General features: G+C 37.7%; 1 protein-coding gene across 2 annotated transcripts; it reads left to right on the forward strand.

Annotated features, from left to right (window-relative positions):
* On the forward strand, positions 1 to 25,892 carry LOC129264171 (ATP-binding cassette sub-family C member 10-like). Of its 2 annotated transcripts, none has more exons than XM_064102827.1 (19): positions 1 to 99; positions 2,880 to 4,391; positions 4,932 to 5,057; positions 5,757 to 5,984; positions 6,718 to 6,874; positions 7,303 to 7,565; positions 8,015 to 8,266; positions 9,459 to 9,557; positions 10,257 to 10,446; positions 11,157 to 11,408; positions 12,344 to 12,503; positions 13,877 to 14,060; positions 15,050 to 15,265; positions 15,766 to 15,893; positions 17,095 to 17,264; positions 17,582 to 17,742; positions 18,492 to 18,745; positions 22,961 to 23,204; positions 24,592 to 25,892. In XM_064102827.1, the coding sequence occupies exons 2-19, from the start codon at positions 2,895 to 2,897 to the stop codon at positions 24,799 to 24,801; spliced, it is 4,791 nt and encodes a 1,596-aa protein (XP_063958897.1). In that variant the 5' UTR covers positions 1 to 99; positions 2,880 to 2,894; the 3' UTR covers positions 24,802 to 25,892. The 2 variants fall into 2 exon arrangements, with proteins under 2 accessions (XP_063958897.1, XP_063958898.1); XM_064102828.1 differs by having other exon boundaries at positions 21 to 99; positions 3,394 to 4,391.
* Positions 25,893 to 26,712: the final 820 nt, after the last annotated feature.

Raw genomic sequence — 26,712 nt, forward strand, 5'->3', positions numbered from 1 at the left:
GCCCCGCGCTGGCCGATTAAATCCAGTCAATGGGGCCGATAAAGTGCTCGTCAGCAGACCGTCCTCAGTTTTTCGAGATTGGACTCGTCAGTAAACTCGGTAATGATAAATTTACACTGTTTCATTACATCTCATGTTAGGGATTTACTTTCTTTCGAATTTTGATGTGAGTGTTAGAGAGTGATGATATTTGTTTTTTAACGTTCTTGTGCAATTGTAATCAGAGCCAGAGGCGATGGAGCTGCGCCGAGGAGCTGCATCCGTGCCGCCGGCCGGAGTCGGGCTGGCGCGGCCGAGATCTTGGTCGATGGAGCTCCGCGCGCCTCTGGTGTGACTCGATCAGGGGGGCGTTTCATGAAAGGACTTGTCGGACGTTTTATCCGACAAGTCCCATTTTATCCGACAGTTACCATAGGAACAGTGCTTGTCAGCCAATCAAAATCAAGGAAAGTTGTCAGATCTGACAACTTGTCGGACAGAAATGTTGATGAAACGCTCCCCAGGATCCCGTAAAACAAAGCTTGGTTAGCAATTAATCGTACGCTTGATTTTCACGTTTGATTGTACATTGTAGTTTATGCACAGATGCAATCGTAGAAAAATATTAACATCATTGCTAAGCTTTGTGTTACGGGCCCCTGGATTCAATCCTAATTAGGGCCTAATTAGGATTGAATGTGTTACGGGCCCCTGGATCTGGATTCAATCCTAATTAGGGCCTAATTAGGATTGAATCCAGGGGCCCGTAACACAAAGCTTAGCAATGATCTTAATATTTTTCTACGATTGATTGCATCTGTGCATAAACTATAGTACAATGTACAATCAAACATGAAAATCAAGCGTACGATATTATGCTAAGGCTAAGCTAAGTAAGGCCTAATTTCTACAAATTCTATGACTGAGTGACTGACAAAACCTTGCCCCGTGGACCTCGATCGACACATCTTCAGACTGTTTGGCTGCCGCAGTAAGACAAAACCCAATGTTATCGTTGTCTTTTTTTTTTTTTTTCTAACGTAGTCATAAGTCGTAGTAATATACTAACACTAACACTGAGTAACGTTAGATCACCAACAGTAACTTATTATTTCCTGTTATCCTAAGTAGGATTCGAATCTCTCTCACTGCGCTGCAGAACGAGGCATCTCCACTCCAGTCTGTCGCCTTGCTCATATCTGAGCTAGCTGAAAGCCGTGGGTTTCATAGTTATTATAAGCCGATATTACGACTAACAGTAACAAGTTAGTCTAGTCTCGAAGATTAAGAGTTACAATGGCAAGTTCCCCCTAGTCTGCGCAGTCCCCATTGTCTGCGCATACTCGTATCTGCACGATTCTAGTAAAAGATGATACCCAACGAACACAAACTTAACACATGCAATACATAGACAGAAATTCATTTTTTTAAATCTGACTCAAAATGGTGGAAAAATAATGAATTTTGGGCATTTCATTTAACGGCCTCAAAATGCAGCCTGTCTCATCAAAATCCCTGAATTATTATTATTATTTTATTCGGCACTTCATCAAAAACAAGACAGCATGTACAATGCAAGATTGAGAAATAGTATTAGTACAAAAATACAAATAGTTTTTAGACCCTTTCTCACCCAACCAGGTAGCCTGGGTAGGGAATAGGTCAACTTAATGGCCATGGCCCACAGGCCTTCCCTCCCACACCCAATTGCGTGCAAATTGAATGGGTGCGCAGACATGGGGCACCATGTTTCATTTTCATTTCGGAAAATGACTGCCCGAGGTTTTTTCCAATTATATTTAGAACTTTCAAATTTTTATGAGATATTTGGCCCAATTACTCATAATAATATAAGGAACATTATCAACTAAAATATTTTGTGAAATAAAAAGAAATTCATGTTAAATATCAACTCAAATTGTTAAGTGTACAGACTTGGGGACCACCATCATATATGGACTTATTAATCTGACTAAATAAACAGATGCCATTCAGCCATTGGGAATTGCACACACTCGATAATTTGACGGAATGAAGTCATATGTTGGTATCCAACTTTTCCTTCCTAGATCTAGGTCTACCATGACAGAATAAACCTTGTCCAGATATTTTTTTTCAATTTTAGTGGAGGGGACATATGGAAGTCTTGCCTATCAAGAATTCTATTGAAAAAAAAATTGGCTTACCTTTAGTACCTTTAGAATCCAATGTTAGGTGATATAATGTATCGTGTGTGTGATGCCTCGTTCTAATACTACAGTTAGTATCCATGCTCTCATAATGGATTATGACATTGGATTGTATTCCAAAAAATTATACATTTGCCACTGTACCGGCAAGTGCAAGTCAAAATTAGTGGGGCCCGAACCGCTCGTCAAGATTTCATGAACAGATGAAAGTGGGGGTCCCTTGAACTTCATAAAATGTTGCAAAAAGAGGGTCCCTGGAAATAATTTTTTTATGTATCATGTCCTGTAGCTGCCCCTGACTGGGCCTAGCTATGAAAAATTATGGGTCCCGGCTCTGGAACAAGAATTTGAGTAAATGTCAATGAAAACTAAATCCTATGCAAGGCTATGGCCCGTATTCTGAAGTCGGGTTTGATTTAAACTCTTGGCTCCATTGCATAAAAGTGACTTTCATGCAATCCTTGCTTTTGGTGGAAGATGAAATGAATTATCCATTCAACTCGGCTGCTACACCTCGTTGAATGGATCATTTCATCTTACACCTCATGAGGTATTCTGTCCATCGCACTCATGAACATTCGTTATTTGTATATTATGCAACAGGACCCTTGTCTAAAGTAGAGGTTTAACTATGACTAATTGCACTTGGTGCCTTTCTTTCTGAGAAATACTTTCTTTATTGAAATATTTATTATTTTTTCTTTATGCCAGGTATTTGTTAGCAGGATGGATTCTACATTAGATACCTTCTGTGGACATTCACTCAATAATGACACCTTTTGGCAGCACAATGTCTACGGACATTGCTACGAACAACTGGTGTTTGCCCTAACTAGTCATGGCTTGTTGGCCCTGGTTAGTGCACTCTTCATCGATTACATTAATAATAAACTAACCAGCCCTAACCTCAAGCGGTCAAAATCTTTGCACATTCGGTTCATCATCAGCATCTTGTCTGCGCTGGTACCTGTGTTGAGCCTTCTTCTTCAAGAATTTACTGGAAACATTAGACCAGCTCCAGTGGATTATCTTGTTAACGTGACATCATGTTTGGCATGGTTGCTACTGTCATTGTACCTGTGGAAGCTACGATGTCAGAGTTTACCGCTTGTGAGAACTCACAAACCAGTAATAGCTGTATGGGCATTGACTTTTGTAGCTGTAAGCATCCGTTTAAGTACTATCATCAAACAACTGCTTAATCATGATGACTCTCTTGTTTCAGGGGAGGAAGGTACAGTCATTGCATCGTTGGTTCTCCAAGTTCTGTACCTTGGAACTTTGTTGCCTGGACCAAGACACACTTCCACGTACCATGAGTTTGGAGGGACCTCTGTATACCAGAGTATTAATGAAGATATTGGTGGAGAGGATGAACCTCTTTTACCTTCCTCAAGGATATCATCTGACATTGTTAACCTCGGAATTGCAGAGGATTCAGCTAGTCTGCTGTCCAAGGCTACATTTTGGTGGACTCGACCGCTCATGGCTAAGGGTGCTAAAGGACAACTTGTGAGGTCCACAGATGTATTCCATTTACCAACGAAACTCACTGCCAGTCACATTGAAACCTATTTCTCTACCAAGTATCCCCAAGGATCGGCTGCTTTTGCAGAGGATGTCTTCACCTCCAATGAGCCCAATGACAATATGCAAGAATCACATGAACGAAGAGAGAGAAAGGGATATGGCAGTACCAAGGTTAGATCAAGGAAGCAAGAGGAGGACAATGTTCCAGAAGTCGTCATTAAAAATGGTTGCAAACAGGAGGTGACCCTATGCAGAGCATTGTTCCGAGCTTTTGGTGTGAAGTTCTTCCTGTTGGGTATCGTGAAATTCCTGGCAAACATCCTCACCTTTGCAGGGCCATTGTTATTGAACGCCTTGGTGTCTTTCATGGAGGATAGGACGGAACCGATGAGGTACGGTTACTACTATGCGCTTGGTCTCTTTTTGGCAACGTTCTCCGCTGCTATGTTAGGCACCCATTTCAACTACCAGGTCTCCAAGATCCAAATTCAGGTCCGAGCGGCGTTGATAACGACCGTGTATCGCAAGTCTTTGTCTGTGAGCGCGACAACCTTGTCGGCATTTTCGACCGGTCAGATTGTGAACTTTATGAGTGTGGATACTGGGAGGATCGTCAACTTCTGTAACAGCTTCCATGCATTCTGGAGTCTTCCATTTGAAGTGGCCGTAGCCCTCTATTTACTCTACCGACAGGTATGTAGCCTACTCCTTCCTGTCAACAGACTGTCTTATGTTTTAGAAATGTCAAGAAACATGATCACAATGTTAATTGTTACAAGACAGAAAATATCAATTTTTATTGATTTTTTTCGAACTCCAAGAGCACTTGGAAATCCCCATTCCCTGCAATGTTAAAGCTTATTCAAGATAAAGATTCAGATTTTTTAGTCAGCGGTCTTGAAAAGTAGCCCATACAAAGGGAGAGAAAAAATTATCCTGGTTCCAAATGATTTGACACCAGGGCGTTTTAGTGGTGAAAATTGTTTTATCCCAAACACCTAGAGGTGATTGGGATTCCATGGGATAAAAATTAGTCATTTCCTGGGTCAAATTTGTCAAATTTTCTTCTGTGTCATTGGGGGAATAGTGCTCGGTAGGTGTGTGTGATATTGCAGTGAATGCCATTAACAATTTTGAGCAGTGAGAGGTTCAGACTGGTTTGGACCACTGTGGCCATTAACTTATCCCAATACCGGTATTTAGAAATTGATATTTCTTTATTGAATATTGCAGGTTGGTGTGTCTTTCCTCGCTGGGTTAGCCTTTGCCATCCTTCTCATGCCCTTCACCAAGTGCCTTATGGAGAAAATTCAGAAGCTTAACACCGAGATGATGAAACAAAAAGATGGCAGAGTTAAGGTGAATTAAAATCTTGTGCTGTAAAATAATGTACATACTATACTCATGTTTGCCATCATTTTGCACTGATTATTCAAACTTATTTCCACAAAGTGAGTAAAGAATACAAACAAACATCAATACAGTAAAAATACAAATTACAATGATATTACATAAATACCAAAGAAGTTACAAATTTGGAGGGGATTTGACAAAGACCATATTAATCTATTTAGGTCAATTCCAATGGCAAGATACATGTACATAAAATTGTGTATGATCAATCATAAAAATTAATGCCATGATCAGTTGCTAAGCTTTATGTTTCGGAACCCTGATCAGAGTATCTTTGACTTTCTATTCCAGCAGAATGTTTATGCTGGTCCTAAAAAAAGTTGATTTAAGATGGTACTGTGAGCTTTTTAAGCGTTTTTATGCAGTTATGATTGAAATGAAGAAAACTGCACCATAGGATTTTTTGATGTCTTATCAACAATGTTAAAATCTGAAACTGATTTAGAAGGTTTCTGTATGAACATGCATTCAACTGTGAAGTTAAAACAATCAATGAAAAAGGGAGAAGAAAGAGGATTAAAAAAATGAAACTGAAAAGAAAATAAAGAGTTTGATTCATCTTGTGACTACATTATCATGGTTTGGACATTTGCGAGAAAATATGTAGCTTGATCAAAGTAATTTTGTTTCTCTTTCTTGAATCAGATAATGAATGAAGTTTTGAATGGGATACGTGTGATCAAGTTTTACGCGTGGGAGCGTCATTTTAAGAAACAGATTGATGGCTTGCGTCAAGAGGAGCTGAGCAGTCTCAAGGGCATCAAATACTTGGATGCTATGTGTGTTTACTTCTGGGCTTCTACACCCGTTCTCATCTCACTCTGCACTTTCACAACGTATGCTTTGATTGGCAATGATCTCACTGCTGCCAAGGTATGGAGTCATTACTCATATTATACAGAGTGGAATGATAGGAGTATATCTTTGTATTCAGAACAATAAAGTATGAATACTGAGTACAAACATAAGTAGTATTAAAAAAAAACATTTTTTTTAATTCATGCCCCGTATAATTTTCTTTTAGTTTGCAATATAATGTTTTGTTAGTTTGCATATATATTACTTTGTTTTAAATTGTTTGTCAGAGTGTATTTCCATAAGAGTCAGTGTATTTTAATGATTAGCATCTTGCTCCTTGCATGAAAACGATTCTACTTTTGCAGTGTCAACTCAAGTCCAGTATTTTAAAATGAGGGGTCGTAATGAGCAAATTTGAAAATGGGTGAAAATGTATGGGTGAAAAAGGTGAAAAGAATTAGCTCTATCAATATGCATATTCGCTGAATGATTCTGAAATTTTCACAGGGGTGTTCATCCATTGCACACTAGCAAGGAGCTAGTCTGCAAGTGCAGACTAGAATTTAACTCTTTAAACCATATAGAGTGAAGACTAAACTCCAAGATATCTGTGTAAATAAGCAACCGCAGTACATGAGTGAATCAGACTCTGCATTATGCTCCATGCGAAAGCAAAGGTCTAAGCCTGCTGACAAGCCAGGTTCTACCCCTGTAATGGTGTTGCCATTAATGCTTGATAATATACTTTGATATTCAAATGGAAGTAATATTACTTCCTTTCTGATTTCTTTGTTATATCTCTGACCAGGTATTCACCAGTCTAGCCCTGTTTTCCATCCTGATTGGGCCTCTCAATGCTTTCCCATGGGTACTGAATGGAGTCATAGAATCATGGGTTTCCATCAAGAGAGTACAGGAATTCATGGATTTAGAAGAGTCAGACCTAGCCAAGTATTATCAATCAGGTAAGGTAGCTTTGGATTCTCAGCTGTCTATCTTATTTCATGAACGTGGTAAAATTGTTGTGCAAAATAATGATGCAAAATAATGATGAAGATGATGATTGATGATGATGATGATGAGGATGAGGATGATGATAGTGATGATAGTGATGATGATGAGATGATGATGGTGATGATGATGATGATAATGATGACAATGACGATGATGATGATGATGATGATGATGATGACGATGATAATTAATGATGATGATGGTAATGATAATGATGATATATAGCATGTATGAGGCACCAATTGTTCAACGGCACTCTATATATTATACCAGCTCAAGCTGCTAAAGGGGCTTAGTGCATTAAAGGAATTAATCCATCTAGGTACCCATTCACAAGTATTGTGATGTTTCATGTAAGATTACATTTGTTCATCCTCAGAAAACTGCCTCTCCGATGGACAACAGCTGAGCATTACACAAGGCACGTTCTATTGGGAGCATCATAAGAAGAAAGAAGAAAAGGAAGAGGAAGGGGAAGAGGAAGGAAATGAAGTGGAAGATGGAAGAAAGGATAAGAGGAAGAGCGCAAGCCAGGAAGATGAACGTTCAAGTCTACTTGTTAGAGATGATGATGGAACCAGTGCTGATGATGGGCTTTTTGAGCCGTTGAAGCTTCAAGACATGAATCTAAATGTCTTCCAGGTAAATCACTTGCTCAGTATAATCTATGGTCCAGATAAAGATGTTTGGCAATATGCATCGAGTGAATTATCTAAAGTCTTATTATTTCAGGAAATGTTTTTAAAGAAGTAAAGAATATAACTGCAAGCCTGGCCGAATTGATGAACCAGATGCCTTTCATATATTTTTTTTTCTTTTCCTGTTCTGCTTTCCCTTTATTGCAGTAAGTTGTGCTTGAATATTGATTGATTGAGGGAGAGCATATTCCTCTCATTTATTTCCTTCAATGTTAAGACTTTAAATCAAAGTATTTAGTATGAAGGAGATTTTAGTCTTCTAAATTACTGACTGAAATCAACAGGGATCATTGCAATACCTTTCTGCCTTCGAAATTACACTACTACACAGTCATTTCATTTTCTTTTATCTTTATATTTTCCAATCATTTATCACTTGCTTTATACCCTCAGGGTCAGTTGGTTGGAGTGATTGGTAAAGTAGGATCAGGAAAGAGTTCTTTGTTCTCGGCCATCTTAGCCGACATGGGCAAGGAGAAGGGCAGTATCAGCATTGCTGGACTTGGTCAAGGCTTCGGACTGGCCACCCAAGAACCATGGTTACAACATGCTACGGTCAAGGAGAACATCCTCTTTGGAAAGCGGTATAATGCTGAGAGATATAACAGCGTGGTGGAAGCATGCGCTCTCATTGAAGACCTCAAGGTTTGTATACATTGTGATGTGAACTTACACCCACTTGTACCTCAATTCAATTCAATAATAACAATAAATAATAATAATATTTACAATGAATTTGCTCATAAAATCCATAAAAGAACAATACATATATACATCCAGGAACAGGATTCCAGATTTGAGGTCCTTGAAATAAAATTGAGTTTTTAAAAGATTAGAGTCTTGGCTTAGGCAGATGAAAATCCTTTGCATTTCTTGTATTGTATGTGTGAAAGTAATTATTAAACTTAAAGAACATTTTGATATAACCTGGCAAGAGGTTACTGTTACATAAATAATTATATGTCCATTTATATAGCGCAGTTACTATGTGCATATACTCAACTGTGCTTTGATACTTGGTATCATATTTTTACCCCGGCTGTAGCTGAGCCGCCATATTAATAGGCGCTAAAGCGTTCAAGGAATAAATCCTACCGGGTACCCATTCACCTCACCTGGGTCGAGTGCAGCAACAATGTGGATAAATTTCTTGCCGAAGGAAATTACACCATGGCTGGGATTCGAACCCACGACCCTGTTTCATAGTCCGGAGACTAATCCACTGGGGCATAACGCTCCACATAGACACAGAATAAATAAGAATTTGAAATGCATGAATATTGTAAAATTTCAATACATTCTAATTTAATAAATAGAGGATTGGTGCGGGCATGGTAAGGAGCATGATACATAATTATTGTTCTTATTGCATGTTTTTGTAAAATATATAATCTATTGATGTTACTGCTACTTGCACTTCCCCAGGCAAGAATACCATGACTGTGGTATAGATATAATTTGATATCGTGGAAATAGGTATATGAATACCAAATATACTTGATTGAGTCTGCCAAAAAAATCTTAGATATGCTACAACCCCTGTTACATCTGAAAATAAAAACTCACCAGAGGTTGCTTAACAGTAAACCAACCTGAGACCAAGACCAGGGGCCTGTAACACAAGGCATTGCAATCATTGTAGAAGAATATCTTTCTGATTGATTGCATTGGCCACAATGCACACTCCATCACGAAAATCAAACGTACGATAAATCACTAACCTTTGTGTTACGGGACCCTGAAGCGGTTTAGGTCGGACCTTGAACCCTTCTCGCATAGATGTAAACACAATTACACAAACCAGTATTTAACATTGCTTTTCTATCATTCCTTGTAGATTCTTCCTGCTGGGGATGAGACTGAGGTTGGCGAGAATGGAATTACTCTCAGTGGCGGCCAGAAAGCAAGGGTTGCTCTTGCTAGAGCAGTCTATCAGGTATCCCCATTGATTTGTTATAACTTTGTAGAAGAGGTTATATTTTATTACATTTATTATTTTGATTTTTTGTTGTTGCTTTCTTACAATTGCCTTGTTATTGATTTAAGAAGTATTTATCGGATGAAGTTGTGAAAAAACAACAACATATGATAATGATATGGAGTGTTGTTATTTGATACAATCTATCACAGAACTATGATCGGGAATTATACTTATGACAATATATCATTCATTCATTAGTAAATCTGTGTGTTAAGCCTGGCGCATACTACACGATCCAATACAACCCATTTAAGTTTAAAAGTTCCAAGAAGTGAAATTATTTCACTTGAGTTCAGCATATGAGTGCCAAAATTAGAATCCTGCTCTACTGAAAGCCTTATAGTCATAATGAAGTCCAAATTGGCTCCAAGACGCAACCAATGATGACGTCATTATGATTTGGATTTAATTGGGTCATATTCTTACAGGAATGCTCTATATAGACTGGGATTTCGATTTCAGTATTCATACCACACTTCGGAACTAAGATTGTTGTCATTTTATAGGTTGGAATATTCATATCAAATATTATTGTGTGGTGTGTGCGACGGCTTTAGGCAAAATAAATGACTTCATGTGGGCATGCAACAAATCATATAATTTGGATTGACTTCATCTTGTAATGATATCTACCACCCCCCCTTTCCCCTTCAGGACAGTGAAATCTATCTTCTTGATGATCCTTTGGCTGCCGTAGATGCTGATGTTGGACAACACATCTTCTCCAAATGCATCATGGGACTGCTCCAGAAAAAGACACGCATCCTATGTACCCACCACACCCGTTTCTTGGTGGAAGCTGATGTGGTCGTAGTATTGGATGATTTCAAGATAATGGATATAGGTGAGAAGTAGTAAAAAAAATTAAACGGGAGTTTATAGGGCTATTTGCCCCCCCCCCCCCCCCCCCGAACTCTTGAAATAGCCAGAGCCATTTTCTAATAATATTTTTGCCCATGTTTCATAGCTCATTAATATCACTGAACAAGTAGGTAGACTTCTGAGCAGCCTTTGATAAAGAAATGGTAGTTTTTCCACTCGTGAGAAGGAGTGGTGTGGATGAGAGAAACAAGTCCTTCAGCAGGATGATCATCAATATTCTGTTTTATCAGATGATCGCTTTAAAAAAAAAATGAAGTCAACCTTACTTTCCTGTTTTAATCATGTTGGAAATGCAGTGGTTGACTAACCACAGAAACATTTGAATTCAATGAGTAAGAGTTATGGGGGTTGTTCTGGGGCCCATAACACAAAGATTTGCAATGGATTTCAAATAAGACAGAACAGATCTGATCGGTTCCTGGTCAGTTATTTGAACAAAGTTCACATGGAACAACAATTGTGATTGGCCGTTGTCATTTAGCAATAGATTACAATACATGATATTACAGAACCCTGGACCCTATGATATAAAGCTTGATGATTGATCATGGAGCTGATTTTTACAATTGATCTCAATAATTATTGTGTACAATCAATGGTGATATCATCCCAATGATTGATCTCTATGCTTTATGTAACAAGCCCTATTATCCTGATAATTGAATCTTTTAGGTCCTCCCAGTGTAGTCTTCAAGCAATCTCAATTTGCAACCCATATCAATTACAACAAACCTGAGAGAGATGACGATGACGACACGGCGATTGATACTGAGGTCAAAGGTCAGGGTGTTGAGAGCAAGAAATTGGTAGAAGAGGAAGAGAAAGAAGAAGGCACAGTCAAATTTGGAGTCTACAAGTCCTATTGGAATGCTGTTGGTTGCATCCTCGCTGTCTGCGTACTGCTGTCATTCGTTCTCATGCAAGGTACTATTACTGTTGATTATTTTTTAAAGCTTTCATAATTTTCTTTTCTTTTTATATTGTCATTCCTGCACTGTGTTAAAGAAATCATATCCATGATTCTTTTTGTTAATTTTAATATTTTGATTTTAATAACAATGCAAAACATCCGGGGGCTGTTTCTCAAAGCTGATCGTAAGTTAAGAGCAACTTAAAAAACGATTGGTGATCCTTTCTAGGGGTAAATGATTTTGACCATTAAATGTTCATTGGTGATTATTTAGCGTGTAAGAAAGGTTAATCAGTCGTTCTTAAAGATGCTGTTAACTTACAAACAGCTTTATGAAACTCCCACCTGTTTGTGCAGTAATGATTGTATCATTGACACCCATGTTTCCCTTTCCTTTTGTTGGATTGACTTGATAGCAAAACCAAATATACAGCTTATTTGTCCAGTGTTAATTGTATTATTGACAGTGCATTTTACTGACTGTCAGCTTTCAAGCATACTTTATTCATATATGGACGATTTTAAGACCTTGTTTTCTCTTACAAACAGCTGACAGCTACTTCTGTATTTAATTTTTGTGTATCTTTCTAAGTGAAACCTCAGACCCATTTAGACTCAATTGTATACAATAAAGAGTAATATGCAAGAAAAGAATTGTCTTGCAATTAGATGTTAGTCATTCTTTCTTTGCTGTTTCTCCTAGGTTCAAAGAATGTCAGTGATTACCACCTATCCACCAGATAATGTCCATCAATTCTCTTTACTTCAAGCTATTCATGTTTCTTTAAAATTTCTTCTAGGTTCAAAGAATGTCAGTGATTGGTGGTTATCTTATTGGGTCGGTCACACAAAACAACCTCCACCCAGTAACCATACCACCCTTCCACCCAATACTCACATCAATCATCTTTACTTCAACCTATTCATGTTTCTTTGATATTTCTTCCAGGTTCAAAGAATGTCAGTGATTGGTGGTTATCCTATTGGGTGGGTCACACAAAACCAACTCCACACAGTAACCATTCCACCTTTCCAGCCAATACTCGCCATCAATCGTCTTTACTTCAACCTATATACCTTTCCCTAGGTTTGGAAATGGATCACTACGAGTGAGTACAATTAAAGTCCCAAGTCCACCCAACATTGAAACATTAGAATCAAAATAAAAATGAAACAAGCGTAACGCTGAAAATTTCATCAAAATCGAATGTAAAATATGAAAGTTATGATAGTTTAAAGTTTCGCTTATTTTTCACAAAAGAGTCATTTGCACAACTTTGTGATATTCAAATGAGAGAGTCGATAACTTGTCGTAGAACCTCCCGTGTTAGAATCATAATAATTAATGGGGAGGGCCAAAAGGCCCCCCTAAAACTTTATTTTGCGAGATACTTTTAATATGAAGGTTTTTGCTGCTACGTTTCTTGACTTTTTTCCTTCAAGTCTCACCCAACTTTTGAGATGCCCGGCTAAGCGATTATGAAATGATGCAACATTTTGTTAATTCTTGTCAAACACAAAATTGCTCCATAACATGATGTCATTTATAAATCCAACGGAAATCCTATTTCTGGCCCAAAGTGATAGATTTTATGCCTGTATCCGTAACAAGTTTGACTTTTGTAATGGTCTACTCTATGGGATCCCCAACTCCCAAATCATGATTTTTACAACAGGGTCAAAACACCTTGGCAAGGTTAGTTTGCAGGTGTACAAAGTTTACAAGAATCATGCGTATCGTACAGTTTCTATACTGGTGTAATACGAATATGAATAAGAATCAAAACTCTACTAATTGTGCGTAAAACTACTTTTTGATGAAGCTCTCAACTACATCATAAAATTTGTTGGGTTATAAAGCCAATCTTCTTGGTTACAAGAAACTTGGGTCTAATTGCGAATCAAGTGTAAGTTAAAAAAAATATAAAAATACCGTGCTGCAAGAATTTTGAGTCGAAATTGTACATAAAATCAACTAAAAGTTTGTGTTTAATCAAATGACTTGTGCTTAATTTTGGGACTTTATTTGAAATTGAAAAAAAGTTCCTTGCATCACCCCATAAGAGATTCTTTGATTTTGCAGATCCTATCTTTCAAAATAAAAGTACCACTAGGTGTTGGAGCATTTACATGTGTAGCCCATAATCTCTGTAATTGCTCTGGGAGTCTGCGGGAGTCAGAAAAGCACTATCAGTGAATAATTTGAAATCAGAACTTACAGCATATTTATTTGATAGATGTAGTATAGTAGAATGTGTACCTATGTTGGATTGTTGTATAGTTTCTTCATTCTATGTATATATTATTTCTTTTATTATTATTATTATTATTATTATTATTATTATTATCATCATCATCATCTCATCATAACCATCATCATCATCATCACCATCATCGTCACCATCATCATCATTATTAATATTGTTTTTAATATTATATTCATGATTATCATCATCATCATTATTATATCTTCCTATTACAGACTTGATGGTCACTATTTGTCAGATGTGGACAACTCATCATCCTTGGAGTTCTATTTGGGGATCTATGGGGGGTTGATAGGTGCTAACTCAGTCTTCACATTACTAAGAGCATTCCTATTTGCCTATGGGGGTATTCAGGCAGCTACGATGATACATGATAGGCTACTCAAGAGTATTTTGAGGGTAAGTTCCTTGATAGTCAATTCTGTGTTCACATTACTAAGAGCGTTCCTATTTGCCTATGGGGGCATACACGCAGCTACGATGATACACGATATGCTATTCAAGAGTGTTCTGAGGGTAAGTTCCTTGATAGTCAATTCTGTGTTCACATTACTAAGAGCGTTCCTATTTGCCTATGGGGGCATACACGCAGCTACGATGATACACGATATGCTATTCAAGAGTGTTCTGAGGGTAAGTTCCTTGATAGTCAATCCTATGTTCACATTATTAAGGGCATTTCTATTTACCTATGGGGATATACACACAGCAACGATGATACAAGATACTCAAAGGTGTTGTGAGAGTAAGTTTGACTGGGCTTATTTTGTTTTTGCATGTTTCAATGTGCCTTTAAATGTATTTTTATATTCCTATATAAGTTATTCATGATGCTGCAACAACATAGGTTTGCATGTTTGAAAATATTCATAGACCACTCTGGACCAGTGTATTAGGCCTGTATTCTGAAGTCAGGTTTAACTTAGACCACAGTCTAACTCTGTGCTAAAATTATGGGGAGCCAAAAATTCTGTTTACACTGTATATTTCTTATGTTTTAGTATTTCATTTCATTTTGGTTTCATATTGAAGAAAAATACTTCAGTTATCATTTCCAGACAATTATGAACAATTTGAGTGTCAAATGAGTTAATAAAGTAGATTTGCACTGTTAGGGATTTGTGCCCCGATTGGCTATCCATAGTTAAACCACAACTTAAAACCAGGGTTTAACTTAAACCTGAGTTCAGAATACGGGCCTTAGTCTCTAGACTTTGAAAGAAATGGTTGTGGGTTCAAATCCCAGCCATTGTGCTGCACTCAACCCAGGTGAGGTAAATGGATACATGGTAGGGATTTATTCCTTGAAATACTTACACGCTGTAAAAGCCTACAGTGTGCTATAAACCACTCCCGCAATCATCAGTTTGTTTTCTTTTTCCCTTCAGGCTCCAATTTCATTCTTTGATGTAACCCCTGTTGGGCGAATCATCAATCGTTTCTCCTCCGACGTGTTCACCATCGACTTTGGCTTGCCCTTCATCCTCAACATCTTACTGTCCCAAGTATTCAGCTTCTTAGGAACTGTTGTAATAACGTGCTATGGTCTGCCTTGGTTTACCTTGTGTCTTATACCCATAGGAATCATGTACTACTTCATTCAGGTTTGTTTGCTGTATTTAATTCCATCCTAATGCAATTTATTTTTATATAATAATGATGATGATTTGGCCTGCGTGGGAATATTTATTAAATTAATTGTTCAAATCGCTGGTAAGCTTCATCTCATTGTTGTGATAACATACAAACATTTTTTCTTCACAATCATGAAATTTGTGGTAAGCTGAACTTGCGAGGTTGCAAACTTCTATTTCTATTGGCAGTGATCCATTCTACTAATATGAATAATCAAATGTTATTCCAAGGACCAGTAGTGATGTTGAATGGTGAAGGTGATGATGATGATGATGATGATGGTGGTGGTGGTGGTGGTGGTGGTGGTGGTGGTGATGGTGATGGTGATGATGATGATGATGATATTGATGGTAATGATGATGGTAATGATGATGATGCTGAGGATGGTGATGATGATGCTGATGATGATACACAATATTTCATTTGACTAAACTTCTTTCGATCTTTTTGTGTCTCTGATCACCTTCAGAACTATTATCGTAAGACATCGAGGGAATTGCGTCGTATCTACAGCATATCTAATTCAGCAATTTACAGTCACTTCTCAGAGACTCTAGCAGGGTTGGCCGTTATCAAGGGAATGAGAGCAACAAGAAGGTATCTACAGGCTTTACAGATCATGATGTCAGTCGAGTGCACTTTGGATGTTTCACAGAGCTCCCAAGTAGTACGGATTTTCTGTATATAGAAAATCAAGTTTCGAATGATTTTTAGAGTTGCGATTGATTGCAACTCTTTCTGCAATGTGCTCCTGGTCTAAACAATTAATTTGACTTGATGAATATTTGATTTATGGTAGATCTACTTTGGCTGAGTCACCTATACATTTATGCTTCCTTTGTGATCTGGGCCCATGTCTTACAAAGAGTTGCGACTGATCCAATCAACCACAACTATGTAAAGCCAGGAACACCAACATCTGGGCTCCGTAACACAGAGGTTAGCAATTGATCGCACGCTTGATTTTATGATTGATTGTACATTCTTGTCAATGCAATCAATGTAAAAAATGTTCTACGATCATTGCTAAGCTTTGTGTTACGGGCCCCTGGGCCCCGTCTTACAAAGAGTTACGATTGATCAAATCAACCGTAACTCTATGGAAATCCATCAGTGTCATAATTTTTTCTACAGGAAATTTGCACAATGTCCTTTGTAAACAAAGAGAAGCATAATTAATTTTTAAAGAAAACAATGCATGAATATATATCATAGCTAGAAAATATTTTGAACAAACATGCATAATAGATGTTAACATTGCTGGCCATCCATAGTTGCGATTGATCGGATCAGTCGCAACTTTTTGTGAGATGGGGCCCTGGGGAGTGTTTCATGACAGGACTTGTCGGATGTTTTATCCGACAAGTCCTTGTTTATCTGACAATTGCCATAATAACAGTGCTCCTCAGCCAATCAAAGCCAAGGAAAGTTGTCAGATCTGACAACTTGTCGGATAGAAATGTTGATGAAACACTCCCCTGATATACATGTTATGTTAAAAATATCTTCTAGATGTGATCTACATTTATGCATTCATAGTTTTCTCTAAAATTCAGTATGCTTCTGTTTGTTTACAAGGTCATTGTGCAAATTTTCTGAAGTAAAAATTATGACATTGATGGCTTTCCGTAAACTTGAGGTTGATTGGATCAGTCGTAACACTTTGTGAGATGGGGCCATGGTATAAGTGGAAGCCTGAGCTAAAGCTGGGGTAATATAAGCTATGCTTTGCATCCTTTGGAATCAAAGCGCTACATAAATCCAGCTTCTTATTATATGCTGATTTTTTTTCATACAGATTTCGCCTTGAAAACCGCCGTAAACTGGAGCTCAATCAGCGAGCCTGGTTCAGCAGTAACACAGTCACCTATTGGTTAGCCTTCAGATTACAGATGATTGGTGTTGCCATGGTTACAGCAGTAGCTGTCATAGCAGTATTAGAGCATCATTTTCAGACTGTAGATCCAGGTTAGTAGATTAGTGTCATTTGATTACGACATATGATAGCTGATGTCTTGTGTAATAGAAAAGGTGTGAGAATGCGACAGGTCGATACTAGATCCAACATGAAATGTGAACTGTTTAGCGGATAAGAATATTATCTGTTACTCAAATGAATGTTTTTCCTGAATGCTCTTTTTCTCTTTAATCAATATTTTGAAAGAAATTTTAATCTTGATTGACAAGCCCATTGGCATTCACAGAAAATGAACGGAATGAAAATTGATGCTGAAGGGTTTCCCGAGACGATCTCTATTTGAAATTTATTTGTATTTGCATTGTAGGTCTTGTTGGGCTAGCTATATCATATGCTTTGTCGATTACCAACCTGCTTATCAGTGCCATCAACACATTGACAGAGACAGAGAAGAACATGATTAGCGCGGAGCGTACCCATCATTATACAGTGGCTATACCAGAGGAAATACAAGGTGGATTGATTCAGGTATGCTGAACTACCTCGTTTTGTTGCATTGACATATTTCAGTTTAAAAGAAAAAGACAGTAGTTGCAGCAAACAATTATCTCATGAGAAAGTCTTTTAAATCAAGGTTGATTGTCAAAATATTATCATATATCTAGCTCTGGTACATTAATGTAAATTTATCTTTGTGAAATCATGAAATCTTTGCGCACAACAGATGATTCTGATGATCACTAACATAGAAAAGCATATGTGGGTCAGTGTATTAATATTGCTTGGAAAAATACCCAACATTTGTTGGAAATCTGTGCTTATTTTGCTAATTTCTAAGCAATTGCGCATTTTCTTCCAGAGCTATTTTGCACATTTTTTATTCATACATACAAGCACTTGGGTGGTAATTTTATTAGATTTTGTTCAAACTTACTTTGAGGTCATTACCACAACTGGTATTTATCTTTAAGGTGTTGGGTCTTTTCCAAGCGATAAAAATACCCTGTCTCACAAGTGTTTTTCTGTGTTGGTGATTTTCAGTGTGATCTTTTTTAACTTGGATCTCTGGATTTCGCACGGTTAGGTTTAAGCGAATGGACCAGATCTAGATCTATGATGGTCTAGTGACAATTAAGTTAACAAATATTGAAAAAAAACAAATACAGATTTAAGTGGTAATCTCATTTAACATAAATCTAAGTCAAAAGGTCATTTCCAGGCAGAATTCCATCAACTTTACTGACAAAATTTTCTCCACATATCTGTGTATTTTATAGGTACCTCCTCTGTGGCCTCACAGTGGTGTGGTCAAGTTTGACAATGTCCATTTCTCCTACCGTGAGGATCACCCTAAGGCTCTAGATGGAGTCAGCTTTGAGACCAAACCGGGAGAGAAGATTGGTATCGTGGGTAGGACCGGGTCTGGAAAGTCTACCCTGTTCCTGGTCTTATTTAGGATGGTCCAGATACAGCAAGGCACAGTGTCCATTGATGGAGTGAACCTGGCTGATGTGTCTCTGGAAGATGTCAGGTGAGTCTCTCTAAGCTCCTTTCACTATTAAAGTTTAACCTTTAATGTGAATGAGTTGTCATATTAACCGATTATTATAAAATATATGTATTATTTAAATCATCTTGATTGGTCAGAATGCATCACATTCAACATTTTTTAGCAGATTGTACTGCAGTGCAAACAGGTGAGCTTCGAATTTTGAAATTGCACGCTCCAGCACACCATCACCATTGTGATAGAACTAGGAGAGCCACAAACTGTAGAACTTTATAAAGATTTGCGTTTTTTGGTCGCTATTTTATAAAACAAATAATGCACTTGCTCTATTGATGTGTGAAAGTAAATGCCAGGAAATCTTGGTTTCTCCAACTGGTGCACACCGGACACTCAGCAAAAGGCTTGTGTGCACTGCATTTCCACTCATGCTCTGTTAGTTCTGTGCATTGTTTGTATATTGTCTCGGGTGTATCGTTATCTAGTCTGGTATTATTTGGTTGTGATTTTGCATACCGAATCTTAAATTATATTTAGGATAGTGATACACATGTACATAAAGGAATACAGATAACTTGTATATGTTGCCCTTTTATAGGTCGAAATATTCGCTCAAGAAGAATCAAGTTTTGACAAGATTTTGCAACAATTGTGTCATACATATACAGCTGTGCTCAAAAGCTGGGGAACCCCATCACACATTGCACTCCTTCATGCTAAGTGTAGACAACAACACTACAATGTTTGGCTAGCCCAGAGAAACAAACTTTATTGAATGTTATATTTCATCACTTGACTTCACAGTTAAATATCTAGAACATGGCAGAACTTGAACACTTTGAATATGTTCATTAATTTTTGAGCACCACTGTATACCTCTTCTAATCAATATCACTGTGTTTCCAATTGATTAAATTTAAGCAAAGTAATTTTCAGTGTTTGTTGCTGAAGTCTTATCTCCGAAGTCTACTGTAAATTAAAATTTGACACATTTAAATAACAATTTCAAAATAGTTTTAAACTGTCAATATGAGGGTGATATAAATCTAGTGAGGGTGATATATGTCCTTTCGCCCCCAGGCCAGTCAAAATTGCTATTATTGACCAAATCAGACATCTAGAGCTTGTACGCAGAATTTTGAAATTCAAAGTAAATTGAGTAAAACTCACCATTATTGAAGATTGCAGTCTTGAGAAGTTACGACACTTCTTTAATCCAATTGAAAAGTGATATCCTGCCAATTCAAAGTTCAAACTCCAATCGATATCAAAAGTCATGAAGGTAAATTTCTTCAATGATGAGAAATGCAACTTAAACTGCAGTACAAACAGGTGAGCTTCGAATATTGAAATTGCAGGCTCCAGCACACCAGCACCATCATGACAAAATTAGCAGAGCAACAAACTGTAAAACTTTATAAAGATTTGCGTTTTTTGGTCGCTATTTTATAAAACAAATAATGCGCTTGCTCTATTGTGTGTGAAAGTAAATGCAAGGAAATCTTGGTTTCTCCAACTGGTGCACACCGGGCACTCGGCAAAAGGCTTGTGTGCACTGCATTTCCACTCATGCTCTGTTAGTTCTGTGCATTGTTTGTATATTGTCTCGGGTGTATCGTTATCTAGTCTGGTATTATTTGGTTGTGATTTTGCATACCGAATCTTAAATTATTTTACATTATATTAAGGATAGTGATACACATGTACGTAAAAAATACAGATAACTTGCATAATTCGTCCTTTTCTAAGTTGAAAAATTGATTCGAGTAGAATCGGTTTTTCGACAAGATTTTGCAACAATTGTGTCATACATATACAGCTGTGCTCAAAAGTAATTTTCAGTGTTTGTTGCTGAAGTCTTATCTCCGAAGTCTACTGTAAATTAAAATTTGACACATTTAAATAACAATTTCAAAATAGTTTTAAACTGTCAATATGAGGGTGATATAAATCTAGTGAGGGTGATATATGTCCTTTCGCCCCCAGGCCAGTCAAAATTGCTATTATTGACCAAATCAGACATCTAGAGCTTGTACGCAGAATTTTGAAATTCAAAGTAAATTGAGTAAAACTCACCATTATTGAAGATTGCAGTCTTGAGAAGTTACGACACTTCTTTAATCCAATTGAAAAGTGATATCCTGCCAATTCAAAGTTCAAACTCCAATCGATATCAAAAGTCATGAAGGTAAATTTCTTCAATGATGAGAAATGCAACTTAAAAAAACTGTTTAAAGTTTGAACTTCAGATAACAATAAGTAACATGGGTTGCGCAAGAGTCCAACCATCAAAATCAACAAGTCTATTTACAGTGTCCCATTTTTCACGAGACTAGTTGTTGTAAAAGCTTACAGTCACCGTGCAATTTTGGAGCAAAAATGGTGTTTGCTGAACTTGCATCCTTTGACTATGAGTGTTTGTTGTAGTGGTGCTTCCGTTTATGATGTTTCCGGCTGAAGAAGCATTTGAAGGAGGAGCTGTGTTCATATCCAACGGTTGCAAAACATCCTGTATGTTGCGTACCTGTACTTCTTCAGTGACTTCTGTTTCTGAGTGAGCTGAATAAACTGATAGCTGCGAATTGGGTAATATTAGATCTAGATCGACCTCGTCAAAGTTGAAGTCTAAATCAAAGTTTAGGCCGAGATCATTGTCCACTTCATTCACTGCTTGATGGATTATGCTAGGCTGACCTGCATCCTGAACACTATCAACACAACCACAATTTTCATGCGAGGTTTTGTTTGATGTGTTCAGACTCACAGATGGTGCAGCTTGAGGCTGAGCGTCACTTACTCCAATGGCACGAGATAATGCATCTGACATGTTCATTTTTTTGTTTCCAGACACACGGCCAGTGTAACTTGCGAGGCTAGAATGATTGTTGTGGCCACTAACTTGACAAATTTCTCTGTCTTCAAACCTTCCTTGTCAAGTATTCTAATGCTTGTTGTTCTCACACAGTGATTAGTGTACTTCTTTGACCGTTTTGCTTTTTGAGATAGGCTCTTCATCATATTACCAAGAGTGTTCTTCCCCATCAGTGTTTTGGTGTACCATGGGCCCGATTCAGGACGCGTTTGCTTGGGCGTTTGGACCAGAAATTTACAATCATTCAAAGTAGACATGTATGTCTTAAATGACGCAACTTGGCAATGTGGATCGCCTGGAGTAGCATACATGCGAGCACCATCTACTCTGGAACTTTGATTATCCTCTCAAGTTTTCTTAGTTAGTTCATCTACAGTTTGGGTAACGTACTCACGTTGATTTGCATCTTTTTTCAGTTGAAAATGATCCTTTTTCAAGGTTCTTAAGTTCTCTCTACCTCTGCAACAAAATTAGAGACATAACTCAAACCAAACCTTCTCACCAAGTGTTACAGGTGTTTCGTCCTCTTTTAAGTAACTGTACAATTTTTGAATATCTTCACTTTCGCTCTCATCATGATGAACCGTGTCACCTTTCCCAAGTTTTTGCAACTCCATCAGAGCTGCTTTGAATGCAACATCAGCCTTGGTAAATTCTGGATCCTTTGCAATATCAATTACATCTGAACGCACTGATTTAAGGTGCCTATTCAAGCCAGATTTCAGAGAATTTAACGATGCTGTCCGTCTGATTTACGTAATTCCACGTAGAACTTACTTAGAATCGTAGCGAATGTGCTCTTGTCCACAATCTTCAAATCAATATCGATGCATTTCTCAAACAAAAACTCCTTGAAAATTGTGATTGCTTACTTCGTAGCTCTCTTAGTGCTGTCTGCGTCCTTATTTCCGAAAATATTACTAAATTCTTCTTCGTCGAAGCTTGCGAAACGCTTTGGTTTCGTGGAGGCAGCCATCTTGAGTTTGCAAAATACTATGTTTACAAGTACAACGCCAGCTACGCCCGCTGCTCAAATTCTTTTTACGTACAAAACCTATGCACCAGCAAGAATCGCCTGCGGCGGGATTCGGGTAACAAAAGTTCGCAGGAAATTTAAGAATGCCTGGATGTTACACTGCCTTTTATTGCCCGCTACATTTCCATGCATTTCCTCATTGACTTTCCTGAGCGGGCAATAAATTGGGCCTGTGGATAAACAATTGGAAATTTATTGACCGTTCATTTGATCCCAGTCTTAAGCAGGCAACAATGTATCAAAGTTGCCCTGCTCAGATGTCTGATACGGTTAATAATAAAAAATGTCTCAATATTAACTGTGTCAATATTGCATGTATGGTACATTGTAGGTCGAAACTAGCCATCATACCCCAGGATCCATTCATCTTCAGCGGTACAGTGCGAGAGAACCTAGACCCCGTAGGGAATTGCAGTGATGCAGAGCTGTGGAGTGTCCTGGAGAAGTGCCACATCAAGGACGTCATCGTCCGGATGGGAGGTCTCGATGCGATGGCTGGTGAAGGAGGGAAACAGTTCTCTACGGGTCAAAAGCAGCTGGTCTGTCTGGCTAGAGCTATGCTTACTAAGGCAAAGGTAAGATAGGATTATTTGATTGGGGGGTATTGTTGCTTTAAGAGGACACCAAATAAGTAGAATTGTAAGATATCAGGCCTTGGCTGTTAAAACCAAAGTATGTTTCATATATACATATACACATGCAGCTTTTCCATTCAGAAATGGGGGGGGGGGGGCGTAAAAAAAAACCAACAAAACATTAGTCTGATTTGAGCATTGTGGCCCAGTGGAGTAGTCTCCGGACTGTAAATTCATTAAGCAAGAAATTGATCCACATTGTGCTCCACTCAACCCAGGTGAGGTAAAGGGGTACCTGCCAGGCATTTACCGGTATTCCTTGCAACACTTGAGTGCATAACAGTAGCTCGGCTAAAGCCAGGGTTTTAATGCTGCATTTATTGTAGAGCGCTAAGAGACTTCTGATAAAGCGGTATTAGCTGTCATGTAAGCAAATGTAATTATTTCTTTGAAAAATGAGAGGAATATTCATTATTTAATTAATCACATTTCTATGGGATATAAACTTGAAATGTTATTGACTTGACTTGTAAAAATTTGTGAGGATTTCTGAAATGGGCCTCTGGTTTGCTACAATCTTGAATAAATTTTACTGTAAATAAGAGAATAAACTATAGGAATACAGTATTTTCTTTTCTATCTAACAATTTTCCAGATGAAATTGACTTTAAGTGAGTGACTCTTCATGATCATACTGTCACAATTACTATATGTGACTGAATTTCATAGTAGAAAAAAAAGCATTGTTGGACATTTGCATAGATAAGAGTATTTGATGAAGTGGGTAATTCTTCATGATATCAACATTTGATAGCCGATATTACAAGAGAATAACTATCTGTATTAAGTACAGGCCAAAAGTTTGGGGCCACCCACAGATTTAAAAGAAAATCATACAAAACACTGCATTCTGCATTCACTCTTTCATTCGTTCGTTCGTATTGATACCAAATTGGCTTTGGCAGTTCCGTTACATCACACAAGCATGTTTCCAACTGGTTTTGATTGCACTTCTCTTAACCCCAGTCGATATTCATAATATATTCAAATTTTATGCATACTTTCAAACTTTAAAGATATATGCATAAAATATGAATATATTTAAAGAGGACCAGGAGGGATTTTCACAAAGAGTTGAGTGTGACTTGGAGTCATGCTTTTATGGCAATGTGAACAATGTCTGTAACATGCCATCTCATGCTGTAGCACGCGTCCGCTTTATAGCATGATTTGACCTATGCGATCACGTGTTTTATAACTCATACAACTTGCCGTTTAAGTGTGACTCTTCAGTCATAATCAATTCTTCGTGAAACACCCCCAGGTTTTTAAAAAACATATCTAAATAATTATACACTTTGTATATTCATTTCTCTTTCATCTTAAGGTGCTGTGCATCGATGAAGCAACTGCCAGCGTTGACATGGAAACGGATGATTTACTACAGCAGGCCATCAGGGAGGAGTTTAGTGAGAACACTGTACTGACTATAGCTCACCGTGTGAACACACTGAGGGACAGTGATCGTATCTTAGTCATGAATGAAGGAAAGGTGGAACAGTTTGGTAGGGCAGCAGTGACTACCCTAGACCAATAATTTGTTCATTGAGGTTGTCAAGGAACACATCTTTATGTTTGTCTTGATGGATCATACGTTGTTTGTTGATAGGGGCCTCTGCATATGCAGCTGTGTCTGGATTAGAGTCTTGAATTGAAATTGTTATATTATGCACCTTGTTAAAAGTCAGAGTGGTAAATTGCCAATTCGTCTACTGCCAACTTGTCCACTCACCACATTGTCTACTTTCATTTAGTCTAATGCCATTCCATCCATCGACATGTCGTCTAACAACCATTTGGTCCAATAACCATTTGGTCCAATCATCACTTTGTCTAATCACCATTTTGTCTCATAACCAGTTCCATTTCATTTTGCACAATTAAAACTTAATCCAATTAGACCAAATGGTATATGGACTATATGGCTATTGGACCAACTGGTTATTAGACGAAATGGTGAGTGGACGAATTGGCATTTAGACCATGTGGATAGTGGAGGACCTGATGGTAGACCAAATGATAGTAGACGAGTTGGTAGTTGGACGAGTTTGCAATTGGACGAATTGGCATTAGACGAATTGGAAATAAAGCATCAAAATTTTGTCTTTCCCGCAGGAATCCCGCAATCAGATTTTCATTTCCAATCCAAACATTTCATCACAGACGAGATAGGGACTGCAGGAAAGCTGCAATGAAAAGATACATAGTGCCCTTCTAGCAAGGTTCCTGCTAAAAATATGCAGCACAGACTTTTGACAAGTTGAGTTAACCCTAATTCTCCCGGGGGGGGGGGGGGCATAATGGCCCCCCCTCGACAATTTTTGCGATATACCTGCTGCGCAAAATTGTTTGACCTCGCCGCTCACTGACTTTTTACTTTCAAGTCTCGCGCAAATTTTGAGACCAAATTTGTGACGCCCGGGTACGCGGTTACGACATTACGCAACATTATGTAAGTGCATGTCAGACCCAAAATTGCTCATAAACGTGATTTCATGTACAAATCCAATGCAAATTGTGTATTTGGCTAAAATTCATAAATGTATCATTATTTCTACTTTTACTGATTAAACTTAATTAATTTTGCCTTATTTATGATCAGAATTAAGTCTGGAACGATTTCCATTGAAAAAACAATAAAAAAACAAAAAGTAAAAAAACAAAGAAATACATAAGAAATTAAAAAAACAATAAAATACTTAAGAAATCGGTCTTGGTATCAGAATTTTTTTCATTCACAATTGTTAGGAATGCTATAAAGAATATTTTCACCAAAAAATAGCATTCTAGGAGCTTTATTTAGGGAATCAGAGCAAAAAGTATGATTTCATGAATAAATTAGCATAATTAATTCATATAATATAAAAATATATGAATTCAGTGAAATTTACCAATGCAACTGCGTAGATTACGTCATTATCTACCATCATGCAAATTTTTGTTGTGATTGCGCAATCCACGGCTGAGATCTTAAGGGGGGGCCATAATGGCCCCCCCCCCCCCGGAATGACAAGAATCAAAATACCCCGGGAGATTGAGGGTTAAAGGGCAAGTCCACCCCCAACAATTCGTGGAATTGAATGAATCAAGAAAAATAAAACAAGCATAATGCTGACACTGTAAAAAATTATGACATTCGCATGTTGCACAAATAGTTACATGTACAACATAGTGATATGAAAATGAGAGAAGTCTATGGTGTCTTTCACACACTATTTCTTTTGTATTTTATTGTATGAATTATACGATATTGCAATGGTTGCAGATTTGGCATTAAGGCTGAAAATGATAAGATTTGAACAGATCAGACAAACACTGAAAATTTGATCAAAATCGGACAAAGAATAACAAATTATATATTACATTTATAAGGATTTGCATTAATTAAGTGAAACATAGGCATGTCTTCACGTCTTTTCATCCAAATCTACATTTAATAGGGGTGGAC

This window comes from Lytechinus pictus, chromosome 7, assembly GCF_037042905.1.
Source record: "Lytechinus pictus isolate F3 Inbred chromosome 7, Lp3.0, whole genome shotgun sequence".
Taxonomy (NCBI): Eukaryota; Metazoa; Echinodermata; class Echinoidea; order Temnopleuroida; family Toxopneustidae; genus Lytechinus; species Lytechinus pictus.

Coding starts and splice junctions, on each gene's coding strand:
- LOC129264171 (XM_064102827.1), top strand. CDS start 2,895: ATGGATTCTACATTAGATACCTTCTGTGGACATTCACTCAATAATGAC. Junction 5,985..6,717: donor ATGATCTCACTGCTGCCAAG/GTATGGAGTCAT, acceptor ATCTCTGACCAG/GTATTCACCAGTCTAGCCCT. Junction 14,061..15,049: donor TACTCAAGAGTATTTTGAGG/GTAAGTTCCTTG, acceptor TTTTCCCTTCAG/GCTCCAATTTCATTCTTTGA.